Source organism: Mirounga leonina, unplaced genomic scaffold, assembly GCF_011800145.1.
Source record: "Mirounga leonina isolate KUSES-001 unplaced genomic scaffold, KU_Mleo_1.0 Mir_173, whole genome shotgun sequence".
NCBI classification, from domain to species: domain Eukaryota; kingdom Metazoa; phylum Chordata; class Mammalia; order Carnivora; family Phocidae; genus Mirounga; species Mirounga leonina.
In genome coordinates this window covers 76,115,360-76,143,275 of record NW_023270447.1, presented here as the reverse complement: position 1 = coordinate 76,143,275, position 27,916 = coordinate 76,115,360, and the positions used below count along the sequence as shown (strand labels likewise).

Genomic DNA, 27,916 nt, shown 5'->3' with positions numbered 1-27,916 from the left:
GTACTGGGGGAGCTTAAATCTAGAGTTTAAATCTAGAAAATTGATTGTGGAGCCTGAATCTTCCTGAGATATACTTAAAGACTGTTCAGACTTGTTTGCGGTTACTGTGATATTTCATCAATCCATCCTTTTATTTTTTTAATTATTACTATTACTATTTTTTTTTTTTTTAGAGAGGGAGGGGCAAAGAGAGGGAGAGAGAGAATCTTAAGCAGTCTCCACACCTAACACAGAGCTGATGCAGGGCTCGATCTCATGACCCTGAGATCATGCCCCCAGCTGAATCTAGAGTCAGGTGCTTAACCAACTGAGCCACCCAGACACCCCAAAATCCAATCTTTTAAAGTGTATCAAATATACAATAATGTGTATGTGAAGAAAATGTAGCAATACTATAAAGATTATTGAACTATCTTGGGACAAAAGGCACATTATTTAACAATAATCTAAAAAATTTGAAGAGAAAATAACCATAAGGACATTATTGGGATAACTGACAAAATTTGAATATAGATGCTGATTTAGGTAACAGTATTATATCAGTGTTAAATTTCCTGGTTTTGATCATTGTACTGTGGATTGTGTAAGAAAATGATCTTGTTCTCACACAGTGAAATACTTGGGAGTAAAGACAACACAGTTGTCTTACTCTCAGTGGTTCAGGGGGAAAAGTATATGTTTAGAAATAGAATGATTTGGGGGCACCTGGGTGGCTCAGTTGTTGGGCTACTGCCTTCGGCTCAGGTCATGGTCCCAAGGTCCTGGGATTGAGCCCCGCATCAGGCTCCCTGCTCGGCGGGAAGCCTGCTTCTCCCTCTCCCACTCCCCTTGCTCGTGTTCCCTTTCTCGCTGTGTCTCTCTCTGTCAAATAAATAAATAAAATCTTTAAAAAAAAAAAAAAATAGAATTATTTTAAAAATGGGCAAAAATGTAATTAATTGGTAACTCTGGGTAAAGAGTATACAGGAATTCCTTGTACTATTCTTACTTTTCTGTTTGAAATTTTGTCAAAAGAAAGTCACCCCAAAGTGAAGGTAGAAAACAGGAAATGAAGGTATAACATTCTAAGAATCTTTTTTTTTTAAGTCAAGTGAGGGATTGTTTCCTATGCTCTGATTTTTTTTTTTTTTTTCCTTTTTAGGGGTTGGAGGAAGGATCTTGAAAGAACAAATCTTATCAAAAATAGCTTGATTTTCTCATATTTCCAAATCTACCCTTTCAGAACTCCCCAACTTTCCAGCCTCCAAAATACCAGGCACAGTATTTTCCTCACCTCTTTAATGGATTGGGAGTGGGGCGAGATTAAAAACATTAGTGCCTCTAAGAGATAAGATATAAAGACAGTCTACTTTTAGTGATATTGAAAGTTAAATTGGGTTGGTTGTATCATTTCCCTGCCTAAAAGCCATCATCGGCATGCTGACATTGACTGGTTTTTATATCAGGACTCCGTAACTGTACTTTCAGGGAGCTTGGCCCATGCCACTCTTTCTAACTTTGTCTCATGCCACTCCACCAAATACAGTACCCTCTGGCCACACTGATCCGTCCTGCCTTTGTCTATGAACTCTTGGCTTTGCCTGGAATGCACCCCATCGTTTTTCTCCTGAAATTCTGTCCATCTTTTTTTTTTTTTTAAAGATTTTATTTATTTATTTGAGAGCGAGAATGAGAGAGAGAGAGAGAGAGAGAGAGCATGAGAGGGGGAGGGTCAGAGGGAGAAGCAGACTCCCCGCCGAGCAGGGAGCCCGATGCGGGACTCGATCCAGGGACTCCAGGATCATGACCTGAGCCGAAGGCAGTCGCTTAACCAACTGAGCCACCCAGGCGCCCCGAAATTCTGTTCATCTTAAGTCTCTCCATAACATCCATGGGGAAACTGTCTCTAATCTCACGCAAAATTAAATTTTCCTTTGTCTGCATATCAGTGGGGTAAACAGTGCTATCTGCTTTCATTCAGCAGTTCTTATTAATTTAGCATATACTGTGAGCCAGAAACTGTGCCAGGGCCTGGGGATTCAAAGGCACTCCTGGTCTGGTAGCTTGGAGTGCTTCGTAAACAGTCATGGATAAGTATATAACAGAGAAATGAACAAAGTGCTCTGAGAGCTACGAACTCTTAAGTGACAACTTAGTCTTGAAGAAAAGATTACAGTGAAAACCCCAGTGAGATACCATCCCCACTCCCCCCAGGCCCCTTTCCCGATTGGAGACTTCCAGCACAATAATCTAATTAGTGGCATAAAGTTTAAAATAACGATAGTACCTGTGGGCTACCCAGGTAGATATGTGTAATAGCTAAAAATACAAGTCCGGAAGTCAGGAGAGAGAGGTTGAGTCTGGGTATATGAATCCTACAGATCAGTGATTTTTCAGTCTGTGGAGGCAGGAAGGAGCTAGAGGCAGATCAGAATTTCTTGGGCTCATGTACTTTTTCCAAGCTCTCCCCTCCCCTTCATTGCCCAAAATTCTGCTCTTGCTCTGGTGACATCCTTCCCGGCTTACAATTCATTGCCGAAAGTGAGAGGCAGTATGGTGTGTGTGAAGCATAGGGTAAGCGGGAAACACAGCGGAGAAGCCCTGGTGGTTAAGTGGTTAAATGCTCGAGTGTGGGTGAAATCGCCCAAGAAGAATAAGATGAGGAGGAAGGAAGGGGATGAAACCTCAGAGAGAGGAAGTTGTAGAGGGTGGGTGGAGAAGGAGACAGGTGGCGAGGAGGGAGAGCAGGAAGGACGGAGACCCGAAGGCAGAGGTTGCAGGCTGAATGATGGGTGGGCGGCAGTGCCTGGTGCTGCAGACGCAGGCCTCTGAGGCCAGTTTCAGCCCAACGGCAGTGGCAGAAGCCCAGTGGCACTGAATTTTCCAGTGACTGCAGTTGAGGAACAGAACACAGCAGAACAGGTTACTTTTTCCAGGGAATTGGTAGGAAAGGTGAAGAAGAGGCAGGCGGAGAGGTAGATGGAGGGGAAGGTATAATCCACAAGGAAAGGTGTTCTTTTTTTTTCTAGATTGAGTGGGTGGGGGTGGGAATCTTGAAGAGGTGTGGTTACCGAGGAAAAGGAACAGAAGGAGAAGGAGAAATTGAAAGTATAGGAGCTAGTTCATGGAATGAGATCCTTTAGGAGTGGTTAGCATTGTGGAGGAGAAGAAATTCTGCTTTGGTGGTAGCTCCTTGAGGTTAAGAACTATTTCTTACTCCTCTAATATCCCTAATAATACCTGGCATGCAGTGGGCATTCAGAAAACGTTTATTAAAATGAGTAAGGATTTTACTTTTGGGGATTAGTCTTTCCTGATGGGTGTAGTTGAATAATGAAAAGGAAAAAAAAAAAAACCTCTGCTGTTTTTAGCCTATCATTAACATCTGTTATGTACACTGTATGAGCCATATATTTATAGCATTGTGTTCTTTGAAATAACATGGAAAAATCACAAATGAAGTAGTATAGCTAGTAATAATCACGATCACTTGATTTTTCTGTGCCTGATTCGTATTTCTTAAATTCCATTTCAGCATCTTGAAAGGTGTTATGCTCAAGGCATTGTGCTTAGAGTTCATCAGAGGAGACAGACATGCACATAAAGTCCATATAAGACAGACTGTGTTCCGTTATTTAACAGAGGGACACTATTGGCTCCATGCCTTGATTAATTTTTAAACGCTCAGAAAAAGGACATCTCTTTGATTGTTGTCTGTGTCAGATTTTGACTTTAAAAAAATCTTTTTTGTTTAATTTATTTATTCGGGGTGGGGGGAGGGGAGAGGAAGAGAGAGAATCTTAAGCAGGCTCCATACCCAGCACAGAGCCTGACACGGGGTTCGATCTCACCACCCTGAGATCCTGACCTGAGCTGAAACCAAGAGTCAGACCCTTAACCGGCTGAACCACCCAGGTGCCCTAAATATTTCTAATATTAACAAAGACCCACTTTATATAGAACTTCTGGTTCTGTGGAACTTAATTCTTTGGGAGTATATTCAAAAAGAACAGATTGGTTAAGAAAGGTGAAGCCGTGTCATTGCAGACAGATTTCACGGTGCAGATGGTGCATGGATTGTGTGGGTTTTAAAACGCTGCCAGTTTCCGTGTTGTAGACCGAAAACTGAAAACAAATATGTGAAGGCAGTTCTGGTTCACATTTGCTTTCCTACTGCTTGTAAACTAGCGTACAGATTCATGCTAGCTCATTTTGTATTGCCCCCCTTTTTTTTCTCAATTTCCCTAGAAAACTTTTTGCCTTTTTTTGTCATACATCATTGCCAGTGAAATATATTACATAAAATATGCTAAGCAAATCAAATTAGAATATATAGATGTTATTTATGAGGACTGTAATGAATTGATTTAAACTCTGGTTAATCTTTCCTGAATAAAATTGCTTCCGTTGATGAACTGCTGTCTTGAGAATTGACTGAAACAGTATTTGGCCTTCAAAGTCTTATCTTTATGCTGTTTTCTTTCTTTCTTTTTTTTAACACCAGATGCCTGGTAGACACCTTAGGACTTTAAAAACAGAAAAGACCTGCTTCTAGGGGATAATGCTGAGGGACACTATGAAATCTTGGAACGATAGCCAGTCAGATCTCTGTAGCAGTGACCAAGAGGAGGAAGAAGAGATGGTTTTTGGTGAAAATGAAGATGATTTGGAAGAGATGATGGATTTCAGCGATCTGCCTACCTCACTTTTTGCTTGCAGTGTCCATGAAGCTGTGTTCGAGGTGCAAGAGCAGAAGGTAGGCTCATACCCTGCCTTCCCCTGCATTTGGTATTGGGTTCAATGTTTGTGGCTACGGGGAAACAGTGGATTGCTGCTGCCCATTTGCAGAGTTCGTTCCTGGCCCATGACAAGTACAAAAAGCGCGCATCAAGCTTTAAACATTGCTGCAGCATTTTAATTGTATTTTATGAGAGTACTGGTCTGCAACACATAGGAGGTATTTCAAAACCAGTCCTTTCCCACAAATATTTTGAGAAGCACCAGTTTATAGTGAACTCTGGACCGGGTCTTGTGAAGTCCTGATTCATTCATTCATTCAGGTCTTATTAAGTCCTGATTTATTCGATCATTCATTCATTCATTCATTCATTTTTGGAGCCTGTGATGAAGGAAAAGCTAGTGATTTTTATCCTGGCTTCCTATTACTTGGAAGTAAATTCACGCAAGCCAGAAGTATTTTAAGCTTTTTTCTGAGTCTAATGACATAATTAGGACTATTTATCAATTCACTGTAACAGAATTGTTAACATTTCTTGTATTACTTTCTACAGTTTGGGGGAAAATGATTGAGTTTATTTTTTAAAGTCTGCTCTCCTTTAGTTCATTCATTATTTACCTGGAAAGAGAGGTTTTGTGTGTGGCTTTTTTTTCCCCCCCATCATGACCTCACAAAAGCCTATAGGTCTTAGTCGTACCAAAGTAAAATATTCTTGTCATTGGTAGAAATTTTGCATGTGCAGAGACTTTTTCTCAACATACCAAACCTAATTTTCTGTCTGTGCACCCAAAGTGTTTTCCTTCCAGTGGCTTTCTTGGGGAAAACTTGATGTGGTTTGACTCACTACATACTGAGTGCCTCGAGTGGGTAAGGCACTGTGTCACTTGCTTCCAGGGATAGAGTAGGAATGAAACAGCTTCTGCCTCAGGCCATTTACAGTCCTGCCGTGGAGATGATAAGTAATTCGGAATAAGATGGAATACTAGGGCCTTTAGCGGCACTTGGAAGTACACTGAGGTATCCGAGGACAGGAGGACAGCCAGCTGGAGTGAAAGATCTTACGGGGAGACGGCATTGGAGAAGAACGGTGAGCCGGGTAGGAGGTTAGCAGGGAATGGAAGGGGACTTCTGGCCAGAGGGAACAGAACGAGCCAACGAGCTGACTCCCGAGAGTGTGGTCACTTCAGGGAGGAGCTCTTGTGGCTGGTGCACAGGTGAGGCAGAGCCAAAGTGAAGTTAAATCCAGCTGGAAAGGTGAGCGTGGGGCATCCTGCGAAGCTTAAGGAGCTGCCCTTCTTCGGGAAATAGTCTTCTGAGCAAAGGGGTGCCGATCAGAAGTACGTATTAGGAAGGTCCGCGGACAACATGTGAAGAGCAGAGCAAGGGGGAGAGATGACCGCCGCCAGTTCTGTACCTTTCAGGTTTGTTTTCATTGGCAAGTGTTGTTTTCTTTCTCGAGGTCAGCCATGATGCCGACCTTTTGAAATCGTCCTTCCTAGTTTTCTCAAAATTTTTAAGAGCTCTACATTTTCGTATAATAATTACATTAACCTTGCTGTTTATTTGTGATCCATGAAAAACCACACGTACTACTAATTTATCTTAAAATTTTATTCCTAAGGATTCTTTCTCAAAAAACCTCAATGGTATCTGTTCCAACTTCTTTTTTCTTTTTTTTAAGTGTAGCGTAGGAAGTTTTCTTTAACTTGCCAAAGTGGTGCGTTCTCGGTTTTCATTTTAAAAACCATTTGGGATTATATCTAACCTAAATTAAATAGGAAATCATATCAGCAGAAATTCCACTGGCAGTTCCATCAGTGGACTTCATGTTATACATAATTCTTAGTCGTAAATTTTATATAAAAACCTTAATGGTAATATCTGAAACTGCAGAATATTTATTTTATAACTGGAAGTTTGTACCTTTTGGCCACCTTCACGCATTTTGCCACCCCATTCCCCCTGCCTCTGGCAACCACCAATCTGTTCTCTGTATCTATGAGTTCATTTTGTTTGTTTTGTTTTTTAAATCCCCCATCGAAAGGAGATCATATGGTAATTGCCTTTTTCTGTCCGACTTATTTCACTTAACATAATGCCCTCAAGGTCCATCCATGTTGTCCTAAATGGCAAGATTTGATTTTTTTTAGACGGCGGAATAACAGTCCATTGTGTGTGCATGTTGTGTATGTATGTATGTATATACATGCACACATGCAACACACACTACATTTTCTTTATCCGCTCATCCATTGATGGACACTTAAGCTGTTTCCCTGTCTTTGCTATTGTAAGTAATGCTGCAGTAAACATGGGGGTGCAGGTATCTTTTCAAGTCAGTGTTTTTGTTTTCTTGGGATAAATACCCAGAAGTGGAATTGCTGGATCATATGGTAGTTCTGTTTTTAATTTTTTGAGGAGCCTTCATTCCACTTTGCACTGTGACTACACCAATTTACATTCCCACCAGTAGTGCACAAGGGTTCCCTTTTCTCTACATCCTCGCCTACGCTTAACCCCTCTTTTCGACAGTAGCCCCTCTAATAGGTGTGAGGGTGATACCTTATTGTGGTTTTATCTGCATTTCCCTGATGATTAATGATGTTGAGCATCTTTTGGTCTGCCTGTTGGCCACTTGTATGTCTTCTTTGGAAAAATGTCTATTCAGGGAGTGCCTGGGTGGCTTAGCCGGTTAAGCATCTGCCTTCGGCTCAGGTCATGATCCCAGGGTCCTGGGATCTAGTCCTGTGTCAGGCTCCCTGCTCCATGGAGACCCTGCTTCTCCCTCTCCCTCCGCCTGCCGCTCTGCCTATCTGTACTCTCTCTCTGTGTCAAATAAATAAAATCTTCAAAAAAAAAAAAATGTCTATTCAGATCTCTTGCCCATTTTTCAAATCAGATTGTGTGGGTTTTTTTCTATTTAGTTTATGAGTTCTTTATATATTTTGGATATTAGCTCCTTACCAGAAGTATGACTTGCAACTACTTTCTCCTATTCAGTAGGTTGCCTTTTTGTTTTGTTGGTTTCCTCTGCTGTGCAGAAGTGTTTTAGTTTGATGTAGTCACGCTTATTTTTGCTTTTGTTCTTTTTGGTTTTGGTGTCAGATTAAAAAAATCATTGCCAAGACCTGTGACAAAGAGCTTATCACGTATTTTTTCTTCTAGGATTTTTTATAGTTTCAGGTCTTACATCAAGTCTTTAATCCATTTTGAGTGAGTTTTTGTGTATGGTGTAAGATAATGGATGAGTTTCATTCTTTGTGTGTAGCTGTCCAGTTTTCCCAGCACCATTTATTGAAGAGACTGTCCTTTTCCCATTGTATACTCTTGGCTCCTTTGTTGGAAATTAATTGACCATGTATGTGTGGGTTTAATCCACGCTCTCTATTCTGTCTCATTGATCTGTGTGTCTGATTTTATGCCAGTACCATAGTGTTTTAATTATTGTAGCTTTGTAATATGGTTTAAAATCAGGGAGTGTGATCTTCCAGATTTGTTCTTTCTCAAGATGGCTCTGGCCATTCAGGGATTTTTATAGTTCTGTACCAATTTTAGGATTCTTTGTTCTATTTCTTTGAAAAATGCCATTGGAATTTTAATAGCAATTACATTGAATTTATAGATTGCTTTGGGTAGTATGGACATTTTAACAATAATGATTCTTCCAGTCCATGAGCATGAATATCTTTCCATTTATTTATAAATTCTTCAATTTCTTTCGTTTGTGTCTTGTAGTTTTCAATATACAAATCTTTTACCTGTTTGGTTAAATTTATTCCTACATATTTTATGCTTTTTGATGCAAATGTAAATGGGATTGTTTTCTTAATTTCCGTTTCTGGCAGTTTGTTATAAATACAAGAAATACAACAGGTTTTTGTGTATTGATTTTGTATCCTGCAACTTTACTGAATTTATTAGTTGTTCTCTTTTTTTTTTTTTTTAATTAGTTTTAGCAGGATTTTTTGGAAGTCTTTAGGGTTTTCTATGACATGTATATCATGTCATCTGCAAATAGTGACAGTTTTACTTCTTTTCCAATTTGGATGTCTTTTATTTCTTTTTCTAGGCTAATTGCTCTGGCTAGGACTTCCAATACTATGTTGAATAAAAGTAGTGAGTGTGGTCATTTTTGTCTTGTTCCTGATCTTAGAGGAAAGGCTTTCACCTTTTCATCATTGAGTGTGATGTTAGCTGTGGGCTTGTGGTATATCCTTTATTATGTTAAGATACATTCCCTTAATACAGAGCTACAGTAACCAAAACATTGTGGTACTTATATGTCAATTATATTTCAATATAAATTTTTAAAAACCATGTGGTTCTTGGGGCGCCTGGGTGGCTCAGTCGTTAAGCGTCTGCCTTCGGCTCAGATCATAATCCCAGGGTCCTGGGATCAAGCCCCGCATCGGGCTCCCTGCTCCACAGAAAGCCTGCTTCTCTCTCTCCCACTCCCCCTGCTTGTGTTCCCTCTCTCGCTGTCTCTCTCTGTCAAATAAATAAATAAAATCTTTAAAAACAAACAAACAAAACCATGTGGTTCTGGCATAAAGACAAATATATTGACCAGTGCGATAGAATGTAGAACCCAGGATGAACCCCGGCCCATATGGTCAAATGATTTTCAACAAGGGTGCCAAAACAATTCAGTGCGGAAAGGACAGTCTTTTCAACAAAAGGTGCTGGTAAAACTTGATATCCAGAAGCAAAAGAGTGAAGTTGGACCCTTATCTTACACCTTATAAGAAAACAGAGGGAAAACTTCTTGACATTGGATTTGGCAGTGAGTTCTTGGATGTGACACCCAAAGCACAGGCAACAATAGAAAAAATAAGTTGGATTTTATCAGAATTTAAAATGTATACATCAGAGGACACCATCAATGAAAGGGCAACCTACAGAACGGCAGGAAATATTTTCAAGTCATATTATCTGGTAAAGGATTAATATCCAAAATCTATAAAGAAATCCAGAACTCCACAACAAAAACCAAACAACGCAGTTGAAAAATGGGCAAAAGACTTGAATAGGCATCTCCCCAAAGATATACAAATAGCCAGTAAGCACATGAAAAGATGTTCACCATCACTAATTATTAGGGCAATTCAAATCATAATCACAATGAGATGCCACCTCACACCCATTAAGATGGCTACTATCATAAAAACAGAGAGTGTTGACAAGGATGTGGAGAAATTGAAAACCTTTGTGCATTGTTGGTGAGAATGTTAAATGGTACAGCTGCTGTGGAAAACAGTGTAGCAGTTCCTCAAAAAATTAAGCATGGAATTAGCATACGATCCAGCAATCTGTTTTTGGAGATAAACACAAAGAACTGAAAGCAGGGACTCGAGCAGGTATTTGTGCACCAGTGTTCACAGCGGCATCCTTCACGACAGCCAAAAGGCAGAAATAACCCAAAGGTCCATCGATGCATAAATGAATAAATAAAATGTGGTATATACATACAATGGAATATTATACACCCTTAAAAGTGAATGAAATTCTGATACATGCTATAATATGCATGACCCTTGAAAGACATACTAAGTGAAACAAGAGACACAAGAGGACAAATATTGTATGATTCCACTTGTATGAGAGAGGGCAGTCTGGCTCGTAGAGACAGAAAGTAGAATGGTGGTTGCTAGGACCAGAGGGAATGGGGGATGGGGAGTTATAGTTTAGTGGGTCCATAGGTTCACTTGGGGATGATGACAAAGTTCTGAAGATGGATAGTGGTGTTTCACAACAGTGTGAATATACTTAATGCCACTGAATTGTACACTTAAAAACGGTTAAAATGGCAAATTCTGTGTTTTGTATATTTTACCGTAATAAAAATATGTAAAAAGAAAAGTAAAAAAAATTTTTTTTCTTGAGTTTAACATTCTTTTAATACGCTTTTACATATACATACGTATATTATGTGCATATACACACACACGTGTGTGATCTGTATGTATTGGACACCTCTCTTGCCCCACTTCACATCCTCTTGGCCCACCTTTTCACTCCAGCTGTTGCTAGAGCAGCCCCCTGTGTGCAGGTGGAACCTCGCAACCTCTGCCACACCATGGATAGCATTTCGTCCCAGCGTTTCTCTGCTGCTTGCGTGAAGTGCCTCAGCCATCCCAGTGCCTGTGCAGAAAGGGAAATGGGAGGGAGTTCGCATCCCACAGGGCAACCCTTAGCCACTGGGGGACTAAAGCTCGTGAATGAACCCCCCTTCTTCTGCCACGGAAGCCAGCTCTGAGGGTCTTCTCACTGCCTTCTCGGGGCTCCCGGCCAGATCACACCCTGGCTGGCCACTGAGGTGACCGGCTCAATAACAGAACCTGGACAGGAGGAGGACTGGCTTTCCGTCCTTTCCTGTTTCACGGTTTCCACTCTGTCCCATGCAGTCACTTCCCCAAACAAGCTCCCTGTGTGCGACCTTGCCTTGGCCTCCGCTCACCCAAGGCGTCCAGGTGAGACACAGGTGAATGACTTCCAAGTTTGGTTATTTCTCTTGTGTGAAGGCACCATCCCAAGCTCTTAAACAAAGGGCAATTTTTAGGTCACTTGAAAGGGATAAAGACTAACATGAAGAAAACCCATGTACCCATCCAATTTAGCTAATAAAATTGTACTAATATAAATGAACCCCTTATGTCTCCTCCCACAGATAACCATTATCCTGAACTCAGTGCTTATGATTTCCCATGCAATTTCAACTTTTTTATTAAGTCTAACCATATGAAATTGCTGTATTTATAGGTCAGATGGTCAAATATTGGTATTTCTTCTGGTTCAACTTAACTGTGTATGTATATATATATATACTATGGCTGACCCTTGAACAATGCTGGGGTTAAGAGCACTGACCATCCATGGAGTTGAAAACTTTGGATTCCCCCCAAATTTAATGACCAATAGCCTGCTGTTGACCAGAAGCCTTCTCAATAACATAAATAGTCGTTATTTATACTTTTTATACTATTTATACTCTGTATGTTATATGTATTATATACTGTATTCTTACAATAAAGTAAGCTAGAAAAAATGTTATTAAAATCACAAGAAAGATAAAATACATGTACAGGACTATACTGCGTAAAAAAAATCCATATATAAGTGGACCCACACTTCAAACCCATGTTCAAGGGTCAACTGTATTTTTAAAATCTTCTATTTGCAATTGATATGATTGTCCATTTGGAAAGGAATTGACATAGAAACTGTCAGAACTAATAACTGAGTTCAGAAAGATTGTAGGATATGGGGTCAATATACAAAATCAACTGTACTGTCTATATGCTAGCAGTAAACATCTGGAAACTGAAATTTAAAAAACATTACCATTTATAGCAGCACCATGAAATCAATTGAAGTATAAATCTAAGAAAATATGTGCAGGATCTGTATGCTAAAAACTCTAAAACTCTGGTGAAATACGTCATTTTACATTATTTTAAATTTTATATAAATGGCATATAGTATGAATTCTTTTTTTCTCCTCAACATTTTATCTGTAAGGTTAATCCATGTTGAAATACGTATTGTTTCGCTTGCTGTCTAATGTCCCATTCTATAAATTCACCCCTTCTTATGGGGGTAATTTGTTTACCCCTTCTTATGTTGGACATTTAGGTTATATTTGATAGGTTGCTGTTGCAACAGTGATGTTAAATGTTCTGTATATGTCCTATACATGTGGGGGTGCAAGGGGGTTCCTCAGGGTATATAACTAGGACTAATATTGCTGGCTCGTAAGGTTGCATTTCTTCAATCCTAGCAAATACTGTCCAATGGTCTCTAAAGTTGCTGCACCTCTTTGCATTCCTGCCAGCCATGTAAGACTTCCTATTGCACCACAGCATCACTGATACATTCTTTTTTTTTTTTTTTTTTCCGGTAAGTCAAAGGCGCACTTTTTTTTTATTATGTTAATCACCATACATTACATCATTAGTTTCTATTTTCAGAATTTAAGATTTTTGCCAGTCTGGTCATTCACATTTCTACTACTTTTTAGTGAATTTCTGGATAAACTATAAACAGATGCTTCTCAAACTCACTGCTTAGTGGAGGACCAGGTTTTTCCTTCAAACTATCACAGACCGATTAATGTCACAGCAATGTAAACTTGCCAAAATGTTTCTAGACACTTCTTCTCAACTTCTCTAGTGAGCCTTATCGTGGACTGGTAGCAAAGTTCATGGACTCGCGCTGGGTCCTCAGACCACACACGACAGTATATTATAACACTTAGGGACTTTCAAATATCTCAGGAGCTTTTGAAATGTTGCTATCTCCACTTACCTTCAGTTATATTTCTGGTTTCCATTGTGAATACATTATCTCAAAACCTAGAGTTAAAAAGGACTTTGAATCATTTCATTAGGTAATCTAGGCATCCTGATTATCGGCAATATTCAGATATCACCGAATTACAAGGAGCTTCGCTGTCATGGTCTTAGACATCATGGGTTTACAGATGCCACCTTCTGGCTTGGTGCACAGACGCAGTGTCTGTTGAGCGCTGTACCAGCCACGGTTATTACAGGTCCTCGGGAGACCACGGTGAACAAGGTGCCAGCCCTTATGGAGCATAGGGAGAGGAAAATTAACACGCAAGCAAGTGAGTAAGCCATTCCGATAGAATATGTACTGTTTAGAAAATAAAACAGTAGAGGGATAGGGAGTGACTTGATGGGTGGTCTTTTTTAACGAGAGTGGTCAGGGCAGACCTGTCTGAAGAAGTGGCATTTGAGCTGAGACCTGAGAAACCTGAATGATGAGAAAGAACCAGTATAATACTGAGTCATCCTTGGCTTCCTATAATTTAATTGAAATTTATCCTACCATCATTCAAATAACTTTAATGTGTACATAGAGTCAAAATGCCTTCTAGTTTATCTTTATCAACATATAAAGGCATCTATCCTGCATCAAAGTTTTTTTTTCCCCCCAATAATCTCATTTCAGTTGGGAAGGATCTGCCATTCCCCAAATCAAGGCAGGACTCAAGGCTCTTAGATTCTGAGAAACAGCTGGATTACCCATGTGTGGATGTTCCTCATCTGTCCAAAGCAGGGCTCCCGTGGGTGCAGAGAACTCAGGAGTGAGCCAGCTCGAGAATGGGCACGTGTGTCACCACCACACTGCCTGGCCCAGAGCCCAGCTTTTGAGCTGGCTGCTCATTAAGTGTGTGCTGAATAAGACTGGGAGCATCATCTACGGGGTCGGGATACCAATACTCCCTAACATTTATGTTGAAGCTTCATAAACTAATTTCGGTAACCATGTCCTTTCTATTTTCCTAATCTGATTGACATTCCATTTTTACAAGTTTTATAGATGAGATAAGGGCAGCAGAACATGTCTAACGTATGTATGTGTATGTATGTGTGTATATATATAAATAAGTAGATACACAATTAAAATATATTGGGAGTACGTACCAAAATATCTTTACTGGTTCGGGAGTACAAAGAACTTTTTTTTCCTGAACCGTTTTGAGGTTAAGTTGCCAACAATGATGGCCATCACCCCAATACTACAATATGTGTTTCCTGCAAACAAGGGCCTTCTCCTAGCAGAAAACACAAAATTCAGGAAAGTAACACTGGTATATTACACCCTTCTCATCCTCAGGCCCCCATTCAAGATTTGCCAGTTGTCTCAATAATGTCCTTTATATAAAAAAATCCAGTTCCTTTTGAAGCATTGCATTTAGAGGTCAGACGCCTTTAGTCTCCTTCAGTCTGGGAGGATTTCTAGTCTCCCCTGGTCTTTCTTGGTATTCACACTCAAAGATTATAGGCGTGTTATTTTACTGCACGTCTCTCCATTTGGGCTTGTGGGATGTTTGCTCGGGATTAGATTCAGGTTGTGCGTCTTTGGCAGGAATATCACAGAAGTGATGCTCTTGTCACTACGTCCCGTCAGGTGGTGACATTTGACCTACTCCCAACAAAATTCACTTGGAGCCCTGACTAAGGTGGTGTCTGCCAGGTGTGGCCACTGTCAAGTTACTCTCTTTCTCCTTGTAATTAATTATTTTGTGGGAGGTATTTGTAAATGTCCTATTTCCCCATCAGAGTTTTAACATAATCATTTACTTATACCTGTACAATTCATGATTTCCGATCTTCTTCCTTGGTCATTATTACCTGTTAACTGTCATGACTGTGATTTGTCCCTGGTTCAGCCAGTGGTGGCCCCTTCAAGATGGCTTCTGTGTCTCTTTGACATATGCGCATCATTCTTTGAGTACACCTTAAACTCTCCAACACAACAAGATATTCCAGAATTATCTTGTACCTTGCCTGCCCCAGCCCTAGATCCAGCATTTCTCCAAGGAGCCCTGACTCCTTCCAGTGGAGAACTATTTAGAAACCAGGATATGCGTGCGAGTTAACTATCACTATCCCTGGGCATCTCGGTGGACATAGCAGGAAATATCTAGATACGTGCATATGTGCGTTACCAGTTATACTTCCAGCTCCAGTCTAGCACGAAAGAATTCATTTCTAGTTTTCTCCCGTTCCAAGTTTTTAACTCCTATTTGACAGAAAACTAGCTTCCATTATCTTATTATTTACTTATGCAGTCACTCTCTCTGCATATAACTGCCACCATCCACCGTCTTTCCCATGTGGACGCCCTCCTTACGCTCCCTGTGTTCCAATGCCCTGCACCCAAACCCCCCACGTGAAAGTCCTCTGCACCCCACCCAGGTTCTGATAGTCCCACAGCGTCATCCTCACCCTGCTTGGGATCCAGTATGCTGTGCTGGGCCACCCTCCTACACAGACACATCCTGACCCCACTGGGGCACCACGACCCTACACTGGATTGCCTCCCTGCGCAGACCTCCCTCCTTACCCTTCTCCCTTCACTTGGGCTTCGACACGCTGTCAGCCTGTCCCTTTGCTGAGATACCTTCCCTCTTCCCCTGCTCTGGGCAGTCTTCCCACACAGGCACCCTCCTCAGCTCCCTAAGCTCCCACGCCCTGCGCTGGGCTGCCCCTCATGGGCACACTGTCCTAACCCTGTTGGGTTCTGGCGCCCAACCTGCCTCCCAGATGGCCTGCCTCCCAGATGGCCACCTTCTTCACCCCACTGGGACTCTGACACCCTGCTCAGGCCACTGCAGCTCCCTGCTCCCCATCAGCATGGACGTACCTACTTTACTTGGCTAAAAGCTTCTAGACTAAATGTTCAGCAAGAAGAAGGCTACCTTTTTCTTTTTAAAGAACAAATAACACACATAAGTTCCTTCCCATGGCTGTTTGCGACATTCTTTCAAGTTTACATTGTCTTTGGAAACATGGGTCTCTAACTTTCAAAATGATCTTCACCCTCTAATGTCCTTGAAGAAAACACCACCAGAAAACAAACTTGTACCCTGGAACAAATCACAGTCAGTATGTGGTCCTTGTTGTAGTCTCAGCACCTAGGGTAGGACCAGCCTTATTGAATGAGTGAGTGTGGATGAACAGCGAGGAAGAGTCTAGATGGAGGTCACATGGGCAAGCCTAAGGATGGAACATTCTTTTTTTTTTTTTTTTAAAGATTTTATTTATTTATTTGAGAGAGACAATGAGAGAGAGAGAGCATGACAGGGGGGAGGGTCAGAGGGAGAAGCAGACTCCCTGCTGAGCAGGGAGCCCGATGCAGGACTCAATCCCGGGACTCCAGGATCATGACCTGAGCCGAAGGCAGTCGCTTAACCAACTGAGCCACCCAGGTGCCCAAGGATGGAACATTCTTGATCTTCGTGCATAACTGACCTCTATTAAAGAGAATCCTGTCTTTCTGCTTCACATTTTCCTTCTATACTTTAATAACTTCATATCAGCCATTTCCTTTTGTCCTAAATGGCTTTTCATTCCCCTGTGCTAGCTTGGCACCATGAATACATGCATAGCAAAGCATTTTCAAGGCCATCCCCAAACAGTTAATTTTAAGAAATAGCAAACAAAGCAAAAAGATTAATAAAGATTAAAAGCCAGGGAAATGAAAACTATGTATTTTTTCAATATAGAGAATTCTGCTATAACCACAAAAAAAAAAATTTCCTGCCATCCTCGCCCTCAACTCAAGTCCCATGTTCATAGTAGAATAACCCAAGTTCCTCAGGGTCATAACAGAGAAGCAGCGGTCTCTGCTTCGAAGGGTCAGGGGTCACAGGTCAGGGTCAGGCTCCGAAGATCCCGAGAAGATGGACACTGATGTCATTAATCAGTGGTGCACTGTGTCCCCCCGCACAGCTAGGTCTCCTGGGAGGGCATGTCCCCAGGTGACTGCTCCAGCAGTGTGGGGCATCTGAATCACTAAAGGACTCTCAGGAAGGGCGGATTCCACCCTTCCGGCAGCAGCCTTCACAGTATGGGCCGTCCGGTTCATGCCGTGTCATTGCCGTGTATTCACCTCTTTCTTGGGGAATCCACATCATAAAGAAGAGCAGCTATTTTTTTTTTTTTTTAAGATTTTATTTATTTATTTGAGAGAGAGAGAACACATGAGAGGGGATAGGGTCAGAGGACGAAGCAGACTCCCTGCCGAGCAGGGAGCCTGATGCGGGACTCAATCCAGGGACTCCAGGATCATGACCTGAGCTGAAGGCAGTCGCCCAACCAACTGAGCCACCCAGGCACCCGAAGAGCAGCTATTTTTTGTGACCACGTAATAGCAAGTCGGCTGGTGGCAAAGCCCTGCCCTATTTCCGTCAGCAGCAGTAATAGTACCCACTGTTGTCCTTCTAAGAGCTGTGAGTATTCACTCTGTCCTCCACAATAACCCAGTGAAGTGGGTATTTTTATTGTCCTCAATGAATGGGTAAGGAAACTAGGCACAGCAGACGTAAGCAACCTGCCCAAGGTCACACAGCTACATAACAGAGCCAGGAGTCAAATCCAGGCAGTCTAGCTCTAGAGCTCCCTGTTACTTGAGAAGATAAATGGTTGGTAGAAGCCGTCAGACCTTCTTGAAGTTTTCTGTCCAGGTTGTGGATTCCTCCTGAGGTCTTCCTTTTGTGGTCTCATGTTTGAAGAAGGGAACAGTCTCTATTAACTGGATGAAGAGAGGAATATTTTACCCATGATAAAAAGCTAATGAGCAGAGAGCTTCTGTTGCTCAGGAATGGATGGTATCTACTTGGGTCCTCCTCTCAGACAGAGGAAGGTTTGGTATGTTCATCAAAGCTAGTGCTCTATCACCAAAGTCACAGGAAAGAGACCACCGTGGTGATGAGCCGTCAGAGCACCCGTAGCCTGGCCCGTGCCATTCTCCTGACTCCGAGAAGCTTGAGGCTGGATATGAAGTTCAAGCCGAACCTGGGCTTCCCTAATCTTTTCTACTTCATCGATGGGGAGACCAGGAAAGAGAAAGTGAAGATTCAACTGGACATCTTGGAGAGCAGAGTCATGGGTTTCCTTGTGCGTTAATGTATGATCCTGACCTTGACCACTGAAGCCTGGGTACTTTGAAGAGCAGTCTGGATGCCTGACCCCGTTTCCCTTGTGCCTGGGGAAATTCACATGGTTTTCCAGAGAAGAACTCACTTGTGTGATTTTTCTCATCTCTGGTGTCTCGGATCAAAACAATGTTTAAGCTCCAGCACCTGGACAAGCTTACAAACCTGAAATGTTTCATGGGCCATCTTGAGTCTTTGGATTAGGTAATGCCCGGCAGTAACCGGACTGCCTCTGCAAGATGCCCAATAGCACAGTGCTTGGTGGGGCAGGAGAGGACATGCTGAGCAGGACAGAATTGTCTGCTTTTCTCCTTTATCTGCTCGCTCCACAGGTTTGTTCCATCCGCCCTTTCCTCCAGGGGGCCTTGCAGTCTGCTCCTCTGTCTTCTCTGCTCTTTTCAATGAACAGCCAACCTTTAGGCTAAAGAGAAAAGGCCATCACTGCTGCTGGGGGACTGTCAAGATCTGGGATCTCATTAGACATAGGGCCCCTGCCTGCCATCTAACCAGCTTCACTGTTAAGGCCACAATTAGGTGTGAGAGTGTGGTTGTGGATCTCTTTCCCCTCCTAGGGACAAACTGTTTTCTAGGTGTTTGGAAGCTGGTGATTGGCCACCTACCTGCTTGAACATGGCCTCTGCATCGGGCACACATCTTCTGGAAAGGCACAGTCACACACTCGCATCTTTCTCAACTAGCCATGGAAGAAAAAAAGTTTCTAGAACCAGGATGACTACTGGTGACTAAGGATGCGCTGTCCCAAGCGAAGATGGAAATAGTAGCCTTGCTGTGCTCCTGGCCAGGTCAGGGGCTGACACTGGTGTGCAACGCTCTGGCCCTCACAGGCTGCACTCAGCAGTGGTGAGGGCTCAGGGGCCACTTCCACAGCTGGTCCACAGCTGGTCCACAGCTCATGCCAGTAGCCGCCTCCTCCCGTCCCCCATCTTATGTTCCCTCTTCTTCTTTTGTTTTTATTTTTTTAACATTTAAAAAAATTTTATTTATTTATTTGACAGAGAGAGACACAGCAAGAGAGGAAACAAGCAGGGGGAGTGGGAGAGGGAGAAGCAGGCCTCTCGTGGAGCAGGGAGCCCGATACGGGGCTCAATCCCAGGACCCTGGGATCATGACCTGAGGCGAAGGCAGATGCTTAATGACTGAGCCACCCAGGTGCCCCTCTTCTTTTGTTTTTAATTTGGTGATACTTGGCCTGCAGTAAAATGTACAGATCTTAACTGTGCAGTTTGGTCAGTTTTGACAGTCTCTACCCATGTAGTCGATACTCCCCCATCAAGAATATTTCCATCCCCACCCTAGTACCAGTTTGTAATTTGTCACCATCAAAAATGATTTATCATTGGTTTGACTACTTTTCTGGTACATGGTATAAGATTATCCTAGATTTGGGGGGGAAATCCTAGCCCTCTAAGAACTTATGTTCCAATAAGGCAGAGTATGTATCTGTAAACATATAAACCATTAAAACCTAAAAATCAATACTGAACAGATAGTCTCCCATATTCTCTTGAATTTTAATTCAGTTTCATGCCTCTTTCTGATCTGGAAAGGTACTGAAGGCAACATGAATGCTATGAGCGAACAGTTATAGAAGGTTTTTACATTTTCTGGGTGTTCTGCTCCCCTCTGGCACTTGTGAATGTAGGGCCCAGAACTATTACAAGTACTCAGATGATCAAAGTTTTAAATTCACCATGCCCAGGAGTTTGGGGGCTTTCTTCCTGGTAGTCAGCAGTGATGTTGAGGAGAACCAAAGGCACTTGCCTTTCCCCAGGTGGAAATGGAAGCCTCGTCTCTGACATCTGTGAACCTGCTGGAGAGATGGAATTTTCTATTTCGGATTTACAGACAGAGAATGTGAAAAATCTTTTGCCGTAGGACTCCAAAGATAATTTCACAGCTGAGTGGATTGAAGCATTGCTGCTTCTCAACAGTGAAAGTGTTCTTAACATGCAGACATGGTGGGTTCTTCAGGCTCTTATGTCCAAGGCAAAGGGGTGCAGCAAAATCATCTTCATAATTTATTCCTCAGTGAAATTGATAAGCCTCGCCTTCGCTGCTTTGGGATGGGGGATGGAGGATAGGGCAGTGGTGTTTCCAGAAAGGTCAAGAAATATACACCTAGCTGCTGCCCTCACCTCCCTGAAACCAACCTTCCCATAAGTCCTTTTCTACTCTTCTCCTCATGACTTTAGTCAGCTTGTTACCCAGCTGCAAAGTACTTTTCTGGAATTCCTAAGAAAGCTGTTGGTTACATGTCGTCTTTACATATTTTAGATGCAAAGTATTTGTAGTCCTTTTTACTGCTGACTAGTTGCATGTGTGACTTCAGCATACAAAGGCAACTTCTGGTCTATATTTTGTGGAAAACCTCTATAACAGGAAAAGCCTTGGGAATTGATTTTTAGGCACTATTAACTGTCTTATTCCTATAGATGTACTGCCCGAAGGGATACTAAGAGACTGCTAGAAAAAGAGAGTGGTCCATGGCGATTTGGATTTTCTGGGTCTTCCTTTTCTTGTCAGAAGCAAATGTGCAAGCATCACCCTTTAACAGGATGGTGTTCGTTTTAATATCGCTCAAGAATTCAGAAACATATAAAAGTGAATTCTCTATAAAACAATTTTAAGGAGAAAAGTAATAATTTTGTTTCAAATGAATTGTTTCTCGCCAGTTATTTTAAGCGCATGTCGATAGATTATGACCTCTCTGCAGTCGTCGGAACCCTTGTAGTGCTCACGCTGGGTTGTCAGGGGCAGCCTCAGGAATCCACCTGTTGGTACCTGTGGGTTCACAGGAGGGTGGAGCTACCAGCCAAGGGCTCTCACGTTGTTCCTCACAAGGAAACAGTGATCATTTTGCCTCCACGTTAATTCGTATTCTGTACTGCGCCTCACGGCGAGAAGTCACACATTTCTCAAACTGTGTTATGCTCCATGAAAATGGGAGAGAAAGAGAAGGGTCTAACAAAACTTAGAAGAAGCTTACTGATTGGCTTTTGCATGGCTTCGTTTTTGTATAATTCTGAATCCATTCACAGATATTTGAATTTAGAAGAGAGAGACCCATAGAACCCATGGCTATCACCTGCTTGTTACGTTCAGTTACAGTAGATTTCTGGAGTGAGAAAAAAAATGTCTTGAAAGGAAATAGGATGTAATTAGCAAGTAGCTGTTTAATTTGTGAGATAGTGTGTTATTGTAACTACAAAAAATTCATTGTTGTGGGAATTAGGAATAAATACATGGTCCTTTTACCCTCAGCAAGGGAAATTGTTTAACATACAGATTGACAGAATACAAATATAAGCCATGCTTAATTCGGTCTTCCCTACTTTCCATTTCCACTGCCTTCAGTATTGATCAATCCTTCCTTCCTTCCTTCCTTCCTTCCTTCCTTCCTTCCTCCCTCCCTCCCTCCCTCCCTCCCTCCCTCCCTCCCTCCCTCCCTCCATGCTGGGCCTACTCATGAACACAGGGCTTGAACTCATGACCCTGAGATCATGACCTGAGTGGAGATCAAGAGTCGGATGCTTAGCTGACTGAGCCACCCAGGTGCCACATTTCTTAACTATCTCACGTGGGAATTTTAATACTCACTTAGTATTCAAAATGTGAGCATCCACCAAGAATTAAATGCAATGTAATTTCACAAAATCTCAATTCTAATTTTTTTAAAAAGTGACAAAGCCAACCATCTTTGAAATGGACTCTGAGGAAACTCTGAAATGTGCCTAGAAGTGTTAGTAATTATTAGTATTTAATATATTTACCTGTGCACATTTATTTTTAAGAACCGATGTGCTAGGTGAAAGTCCTTACTATATCTATAATACGTATTTTTCCATATTACTCTAATATGTAGAGAATATATAATAAATAAAAACAGACTTGATCTTAAAGTTCACCTTCCTTTGAAGCAACTTGTGATAAGTTGGAAGTCCAGCACTTAGCGTAAAGGTCTGACATGCAGTTGGTTGCTTAATATGTATTTTTTAAATGAATGAGCAAAAATAATATAATTTTTAAGCAGATGATGTTTTCTGAATTATAAGGGATATTTGAACATTAAAAGAATATATATTTGATCACAAATCATTTTATATTTTGTCAAACTGAGAAGTGTTGCAAAGTGGTAGGAAAATATTCAAAGTGAGAAAAGTTAACAGATGATTTTTACTTCAGTATCAACAAATAGTTGAAGGATCTTCACAGAAACCAAAAACAAAGCTAATTTCCAGGTTCCTTTATTATGTTACTACTATTGGCAAGCCGAAGGAGTATTTCTTAAGGTATTGAGAATTTTCTTAGGTCTGTTTTGTTACATTTCATTTATTAAACTTTTGCATAAAAGTGACCAGTAAAGAGAATTTAATGTTGCTATTCTGGTAACTGAAATTAGCTTTTCTCATTATTCTAATTTATTAACAAATGGGAATAGGACCATTTTTTTTTTCTCAGCCTCATAAAATGACTCCCTCTTTCCTGCTCTATTTTATCCCAAAACATTTAGGATGTATACACACACACACACACACACACACACAAGTTTACTTTTTCCCAAACAATGATATTTTTGTGGAATGACATATTCCCAAATGAACCTTGAGAAAAAAGATCTCATTGTTTTGCCTTTGTAAAAGATGGACCGTGGCTGGAGGATATAATGCATCTTTAGAGAAGGGCTAAATGCACATTAGCATCTTTCATAGAAATTTTATCCAGAGGGGTAAGTAGAAAAAAAAAGAGAAAAATCAGTTGAAAAGAAGGTAAAAAAAGAGAGACTATGAACACAGAAAATCTGAGAAAAGTAGATAAAGCAAGATGGTAGACATCCAAAAATATCAGTAATCACAACAATGGAATAAGTCCTCCAATTAAAAGCCAGTGATGTCAAAAGGGCACATTTATATAAAATGTTCCACTGAAGCTAGATCTCAGGGAACTCTGCCATTCCAGACAGAGCTGGGATATACAATTCTAGAAAATACAATCTAATGTAGAGTGATAGAAAAATGGTAGTGGTTGCTGGTGGGGAGGGGGGCGCCTGATACATAAACATCATTTGTGCTGAGGAAAGACTTAAGTGTGAAAGGTAAAACCATAATACTTTGAGAAAGCAACCCAGGAGAACATCAATATGATCTCAGAGTATAGAAGGATTTCTTAAGACACAGAAAACACAGAAGGAAGAAAGTGATAAATTCAATAATATTCAGATTTAAAACTTCTATTTCTCAAGAAAAAGAAAAAAACCCCACAATGAAAAGAGCTGGGAAAAAATATTTAATGGCCATTTAATTGACAAAGAATTAGTATCTCTATGGAACTTACATGACTCAATAAAAAATGACAACCCAGTAAAAAATGGACAAAAGATACAGGCATATCACATTTAGAGGAGTCCCAAATGGCCAATAAGCATGAAAAGAGGCTTAATCTTGGGACATCTGCGTGGCTCAGTTGGTTAAGCGCCTGCCTTCAGCTCAGGTCATGATCCCAGGGTCCTGGGATCGAGCCCCACATTGGGCTCCCTGCTCAGCCTGCTTCTCCCTCTGCCCCTCCCCCTGCTCGTGCTCTCTCTCTCTCTCCCTCTCTCTCACTCTCAAATAAATAAAATCTTAAAGAAAAAAAAAGAGCCTCAACCTCATTATTTAGAGAAATGTGAGTGATAGCCAAACTTCAGAGCCCATTTCATAGTCTCTATCTCCCACTGATAAAAAGTCTGTATCAAGCGTTGGCAAAGATAGGAAGCAACTAGAACATGTATCTGCTGGTAGAGAGTAAACTGGTACAAACGCTTTGGGAAACTATTGGTCATTATCTCCTCAAGTTAAAGATGTGCCAACTCTAAGGCCCAGGAATTCCACTTATAGGTATGTCCAGTCAGAGAAACTCATGCATTTGGTTGCCAAGAGATGTGCGCAAGAATGTTCATAGCACCACTGTAGTAGAAAATACGAGGCGGTCCAGATTCCAACGGCACTAGATAAATCGCAGTATGGCTGTACCGTGGAATAGTCTGTAGCAGCAGGAAGGAATGACTTAGAGCAACAAGGAAGAATCTTAGGAACAAAATGTAGGGAAGAAAGCTTACAAAAAGTTAACCGAAGAATACATGCAATGTGATTAAGCCTTTAGGGATACAAACAAATGTAAAACTCTACAGAAAAGCAAGGGAATAATAAGCACAAAACCCAGAAATGGTTGCTTTGAAGGAAGATAGAGATGGGATGGGAGAAACAAGGCTGGTACACTGGGGCCTTGAAAATGGTACAGCGTTCTTGTTCTGTGATTGGGCATGTTTGTATCTCTGTTTGTATCCTACATTTATTTCACAATACTTTACATTTATTCATTTTGCAATTTGAACCTATACCATGCTTAATAACGTTAATTACTTTTAAAGTAAGTGCAAGTTGCAGAATTTAGCATATGACAATGGTTACCAAAAAAGTACTCTTTTTTGGAAAAACGGTAAATCATGAGTTCCATCCCGTTACTGATGTTTAATGATCTAAATTTCCTTTGGCTAAAGGTTTCCTTTCTCCCCCCGCCCCGCCCGCCCCCCTGCCCTGCTGCTCCTCAATTTTTAGGAGAGATTTGAAACACTTTTCACTGTCTACGACGACCAAGCGACCTTTCAGTTGTTTAAGAGCTTTAGGAGAGTCAGAGTAAATTTCAGCAAACCCGAAGCAGCTGCAAGAGCACGAATAGAGCTCAACGAGAGGGACTTCAACGGGAAGAAGCTGAAGCTGTATTTTGCCCAGGTACCTCGTGAGGCTGTTCTCGCAACCTCTTTTCCTCCATCCCGAAACACTGTCACTCCTCCATTTTCCTGATGAGCATATCAGCAGTCTTTGAAATAAACAGTCCTAATCAGGAAGTGATACAAAAATGTTTTTCCTTTATTTTACAGATACATAAATATTAAGGATATTTGCGCCCCCCCCCACTTTGTTTTACTCATGCTAAACATTAAAGGAATTCATCTTTCTGGCAGCTTTTCTCACCTGGGGTTCCATGAGGGTGAAGTCCTCACACCTTAAGATCAGTGAATTGACTTTCCTCCTGTGCGTCTAGAATCTGGCATTCGGGATGTGACAGCCTTGGGAGAATTGAGAAAATAGATGCTAAAGTCGTTTCCGTGTTCTGGGATTCAGGAGACACCCCACTGAAAATGGCTGCCAGCCTGGGGCTGACCGGGGAGGTGGCGCGGCACTGCAGAGAGGTTGGCCCAGGCTTTGCAATTGCAGAGGAGCCTGTTGGTTACCAAGAATCAGCTATGCTTATTATTCTTTTTTTTTTTTTTTTTAAGATTTTATTTATTTATTTGAGACAGAGAGAATGAGAGACAGAGAGCATGAGAGGGAAGAGGGTCAGAGGGAGAAGCAGACTCCCCGCCGAGCAGGGAGCCCGATGCGGGACTCGATCCCGGGACTCCAGGATCATGACCTGAGCCGAAGGCAGTCGCTTAACCAACTGAGCCACCCAGGCGCCCCTATGCTTATTATTCTCATCCTGCCTGGGTAGCACTTGCAAACCAATTTCTCCTCAGAAGAATTGGGGACATAAAGGCATGAGACCTCTACTCATTTATTAAGTGCGCCAACAAAGTGTTTTGGTCTTAGCTTTCAAACTGAAAAAAAGGGGTTTGTTTGTTGCCTCATGCTCCAAATGAAAATGTAAATGAAAGTTGTCAGGATGTTTCTTGGTGGAGCTATGGAGACGTTATAACCTAATCTCTTCTAAAACTGGAATTCAGAAAAAGACATAGATAAGTACAATCGGAATTCAGGTTTATTACCATTCATTGTTTGTTCGTCTCCTTAGCGGTTCATGTTGTCATTCAGTGGTCATTTATTGGGCACCCGGGGCGCGTGGGCTCTGTGCCATGCACCATGCGCTTGGCCGTGAACCACACAGACCCAGCTGCTGCCGCTGGGAGTTACAGGCTGCCGAGGAGAAATCTTTCCTTTTCTCCAAAGAGGTATAACGGTTAGCCTCACTATGAAAATGAACAAACAGTCCAGTCACAGGCTGGTTTTGAGCATCTCCTTGCCCGCAGGTACAGATGTCCAGTGAAACCGGGGACAAGTCCTATTTACTGCCCCCGCAGCCGGTCAAACAGTTCCTCATCTCCCCTCCCGCCTCGCCGCCTGTGGGGTGGAAGCAGGGGGAAGACGGAATGCCTGTTATAAACTATGACTTACTCTGTGCGGTTTCCAAACTGGGACCAGGTAACAAACTCTTTCCTAATTTTTTTTCCCAAGAAACTTTTGTATTAAAGACCATATTCCGCGATCTGCGTTCTAGCCAACCAGTGGCAACATGATCAGAGTGGAGGACAAAGTCACACAAACCTGGGTTCCAACTCTAGTGTTTGCTAACTTTTAAGTCATCTCTACACCCAATGTGGGGATCCAACCCACAACCCTGAGACCAAGAGTCGCATGCTCCACAGACTGAGCCAGCCAGGTACCCTGCTAACTTTGTGATCTTGAGCAAGTTACTTAGCTTCAGTTTCTGAGCCCATTTTCTCATCTAAAATAGCGATCATAATAGCTACCTTTCAGTGTGGTTAATAAGGATTAAATGATACATACGTGATACTCAATAAACATAACCTCAATTCTAACTGCTGCACATCCTCCTAGTACATAACAGGCCCTCAGTGAATGTTAGTTACCTTCTCCCCCGTCCCATCAAAGTACCAGACAGACTTCTACATTGAATACTTCTTTCAAGGAATTGATGGCAATACTATATTATTCCTTCCAAATTCTTCTCTTACTGTTCATTTCTTTTTTTTCTTCTCTTTGATTTCTTTCATCCCTTTAAAATAATCTAGGAAATCAGTGCCTGGCTGGTTCACACTAGTTGTCCACCTACAGTAATGTTACATCTCTTAGAAAGGGATACAAGAGGCATTTTGAAGGGAGGTGGCTTGGTGGTGTTTTTAGACATTAGAGCAGGGTGCATGTGTGAGGTCCTGTAATAAAGAGGTTGCTGCCTGGAACCTTACAGGTGTCTCCCGAGGGAAAACTGAAACCATTCTGAAGTTAAACAGGTTCACTCATACTGTCCATAGAACAGTCATTAGCATTTCCATTTTAACTCCTGAGACCTCAGTCCTCCCCACCAGCTAATTTCTTCAAAGGGCAAAACTGTGTAAGAACCTTAAAGGCGAAAGCGAGGTAAAGTGCTCTGACATAGGATCTAAAAGCCAATAATTGGCAATTAAAATAAGAGTAGAACAAAGTTTCAAGAGACAAACTCCTCTTTCTGCTGCTTACCTCCCCAGGAGAGAAATACGAGCTCCATGCTGGAACGGAGTCGACGCCAAGCGTGGTGGTTCATGTCTGCGAAAGTGAAACTGAAGAGGAAGAAGAAACAAAAAACCCCAAACAGAAAATTACCCAGACGAGGCGCCCCGAGCCTCCAGCCGCAGCACTGAGTGAGCCCCAGACCTTCGATGGGGCACTGTGAGGCCTCTGGCTGGTGCCAGGCAGCTGCCCCCTGGGGGCTCCGCACTGGAGGTCCCTGCCCTTCTGGCGCACCGCGGCTCGGCGTGTGGGGGTGAGGCTGGGGGCGTGTGTGTGTGGGTGAGGCTGGGGGCGTGTGTGGGGGGGGTGAGACGGGGGGCTTCGGGGGGTGAGGCTGGGGGCGTGTGTGTGGGGGGTGAGACTGGGGGCTTCAGGGGGTGAGGCTGGGGG

General features: G+C 42.0%; 1 protein-coding gene across 3 annotated transcripts in view; it reads left to right on the top strand.

The window, feature by feature from the left end:
* RCAN3 (RCAN family member 3) overlaps window positions 1–27,804 on the top strand; it is a 31,315-nt gene extending 3,511 nt beyond the window's left edge. Inside the window, exons 1-5 of one of the 3 annotated variants that reach the window (XM_035019482.1) lie at window positions 1,162–1,255; window positions 4,484–4,735; window positions 24,797–24,970; window positions 26,269–26,440; window positions 27,505–27,804. In XM_035019482.1, the coding sequence (XP_034875373.1) occupies window positions 4,541–4,735; window positions 24,797–24,970; window positions 26,269–26,440; window positions 27,505–27,689 (726 nt within the window). In that variant the 5' untranslated portion in view covers window positions 1,162–1,255; window positions 4,484–4,540 and the 3' untranslated portion in view covers window positions 27,690–27,804. Of the gene's footprint in view, window positions 1–1,161; window positions 1,256–4,280; window positions 4,736–24,796; window positions 24,971–26,268; window positions 26,441–27,504 lie in introns of those variants that run through there. The other 2 variants (XM_035019479.1, XM_035019480.1) reach the window with 2 other exon arrangements.
* Window positions 27,805–27,916: the final 112 nt, after the last annotated feature.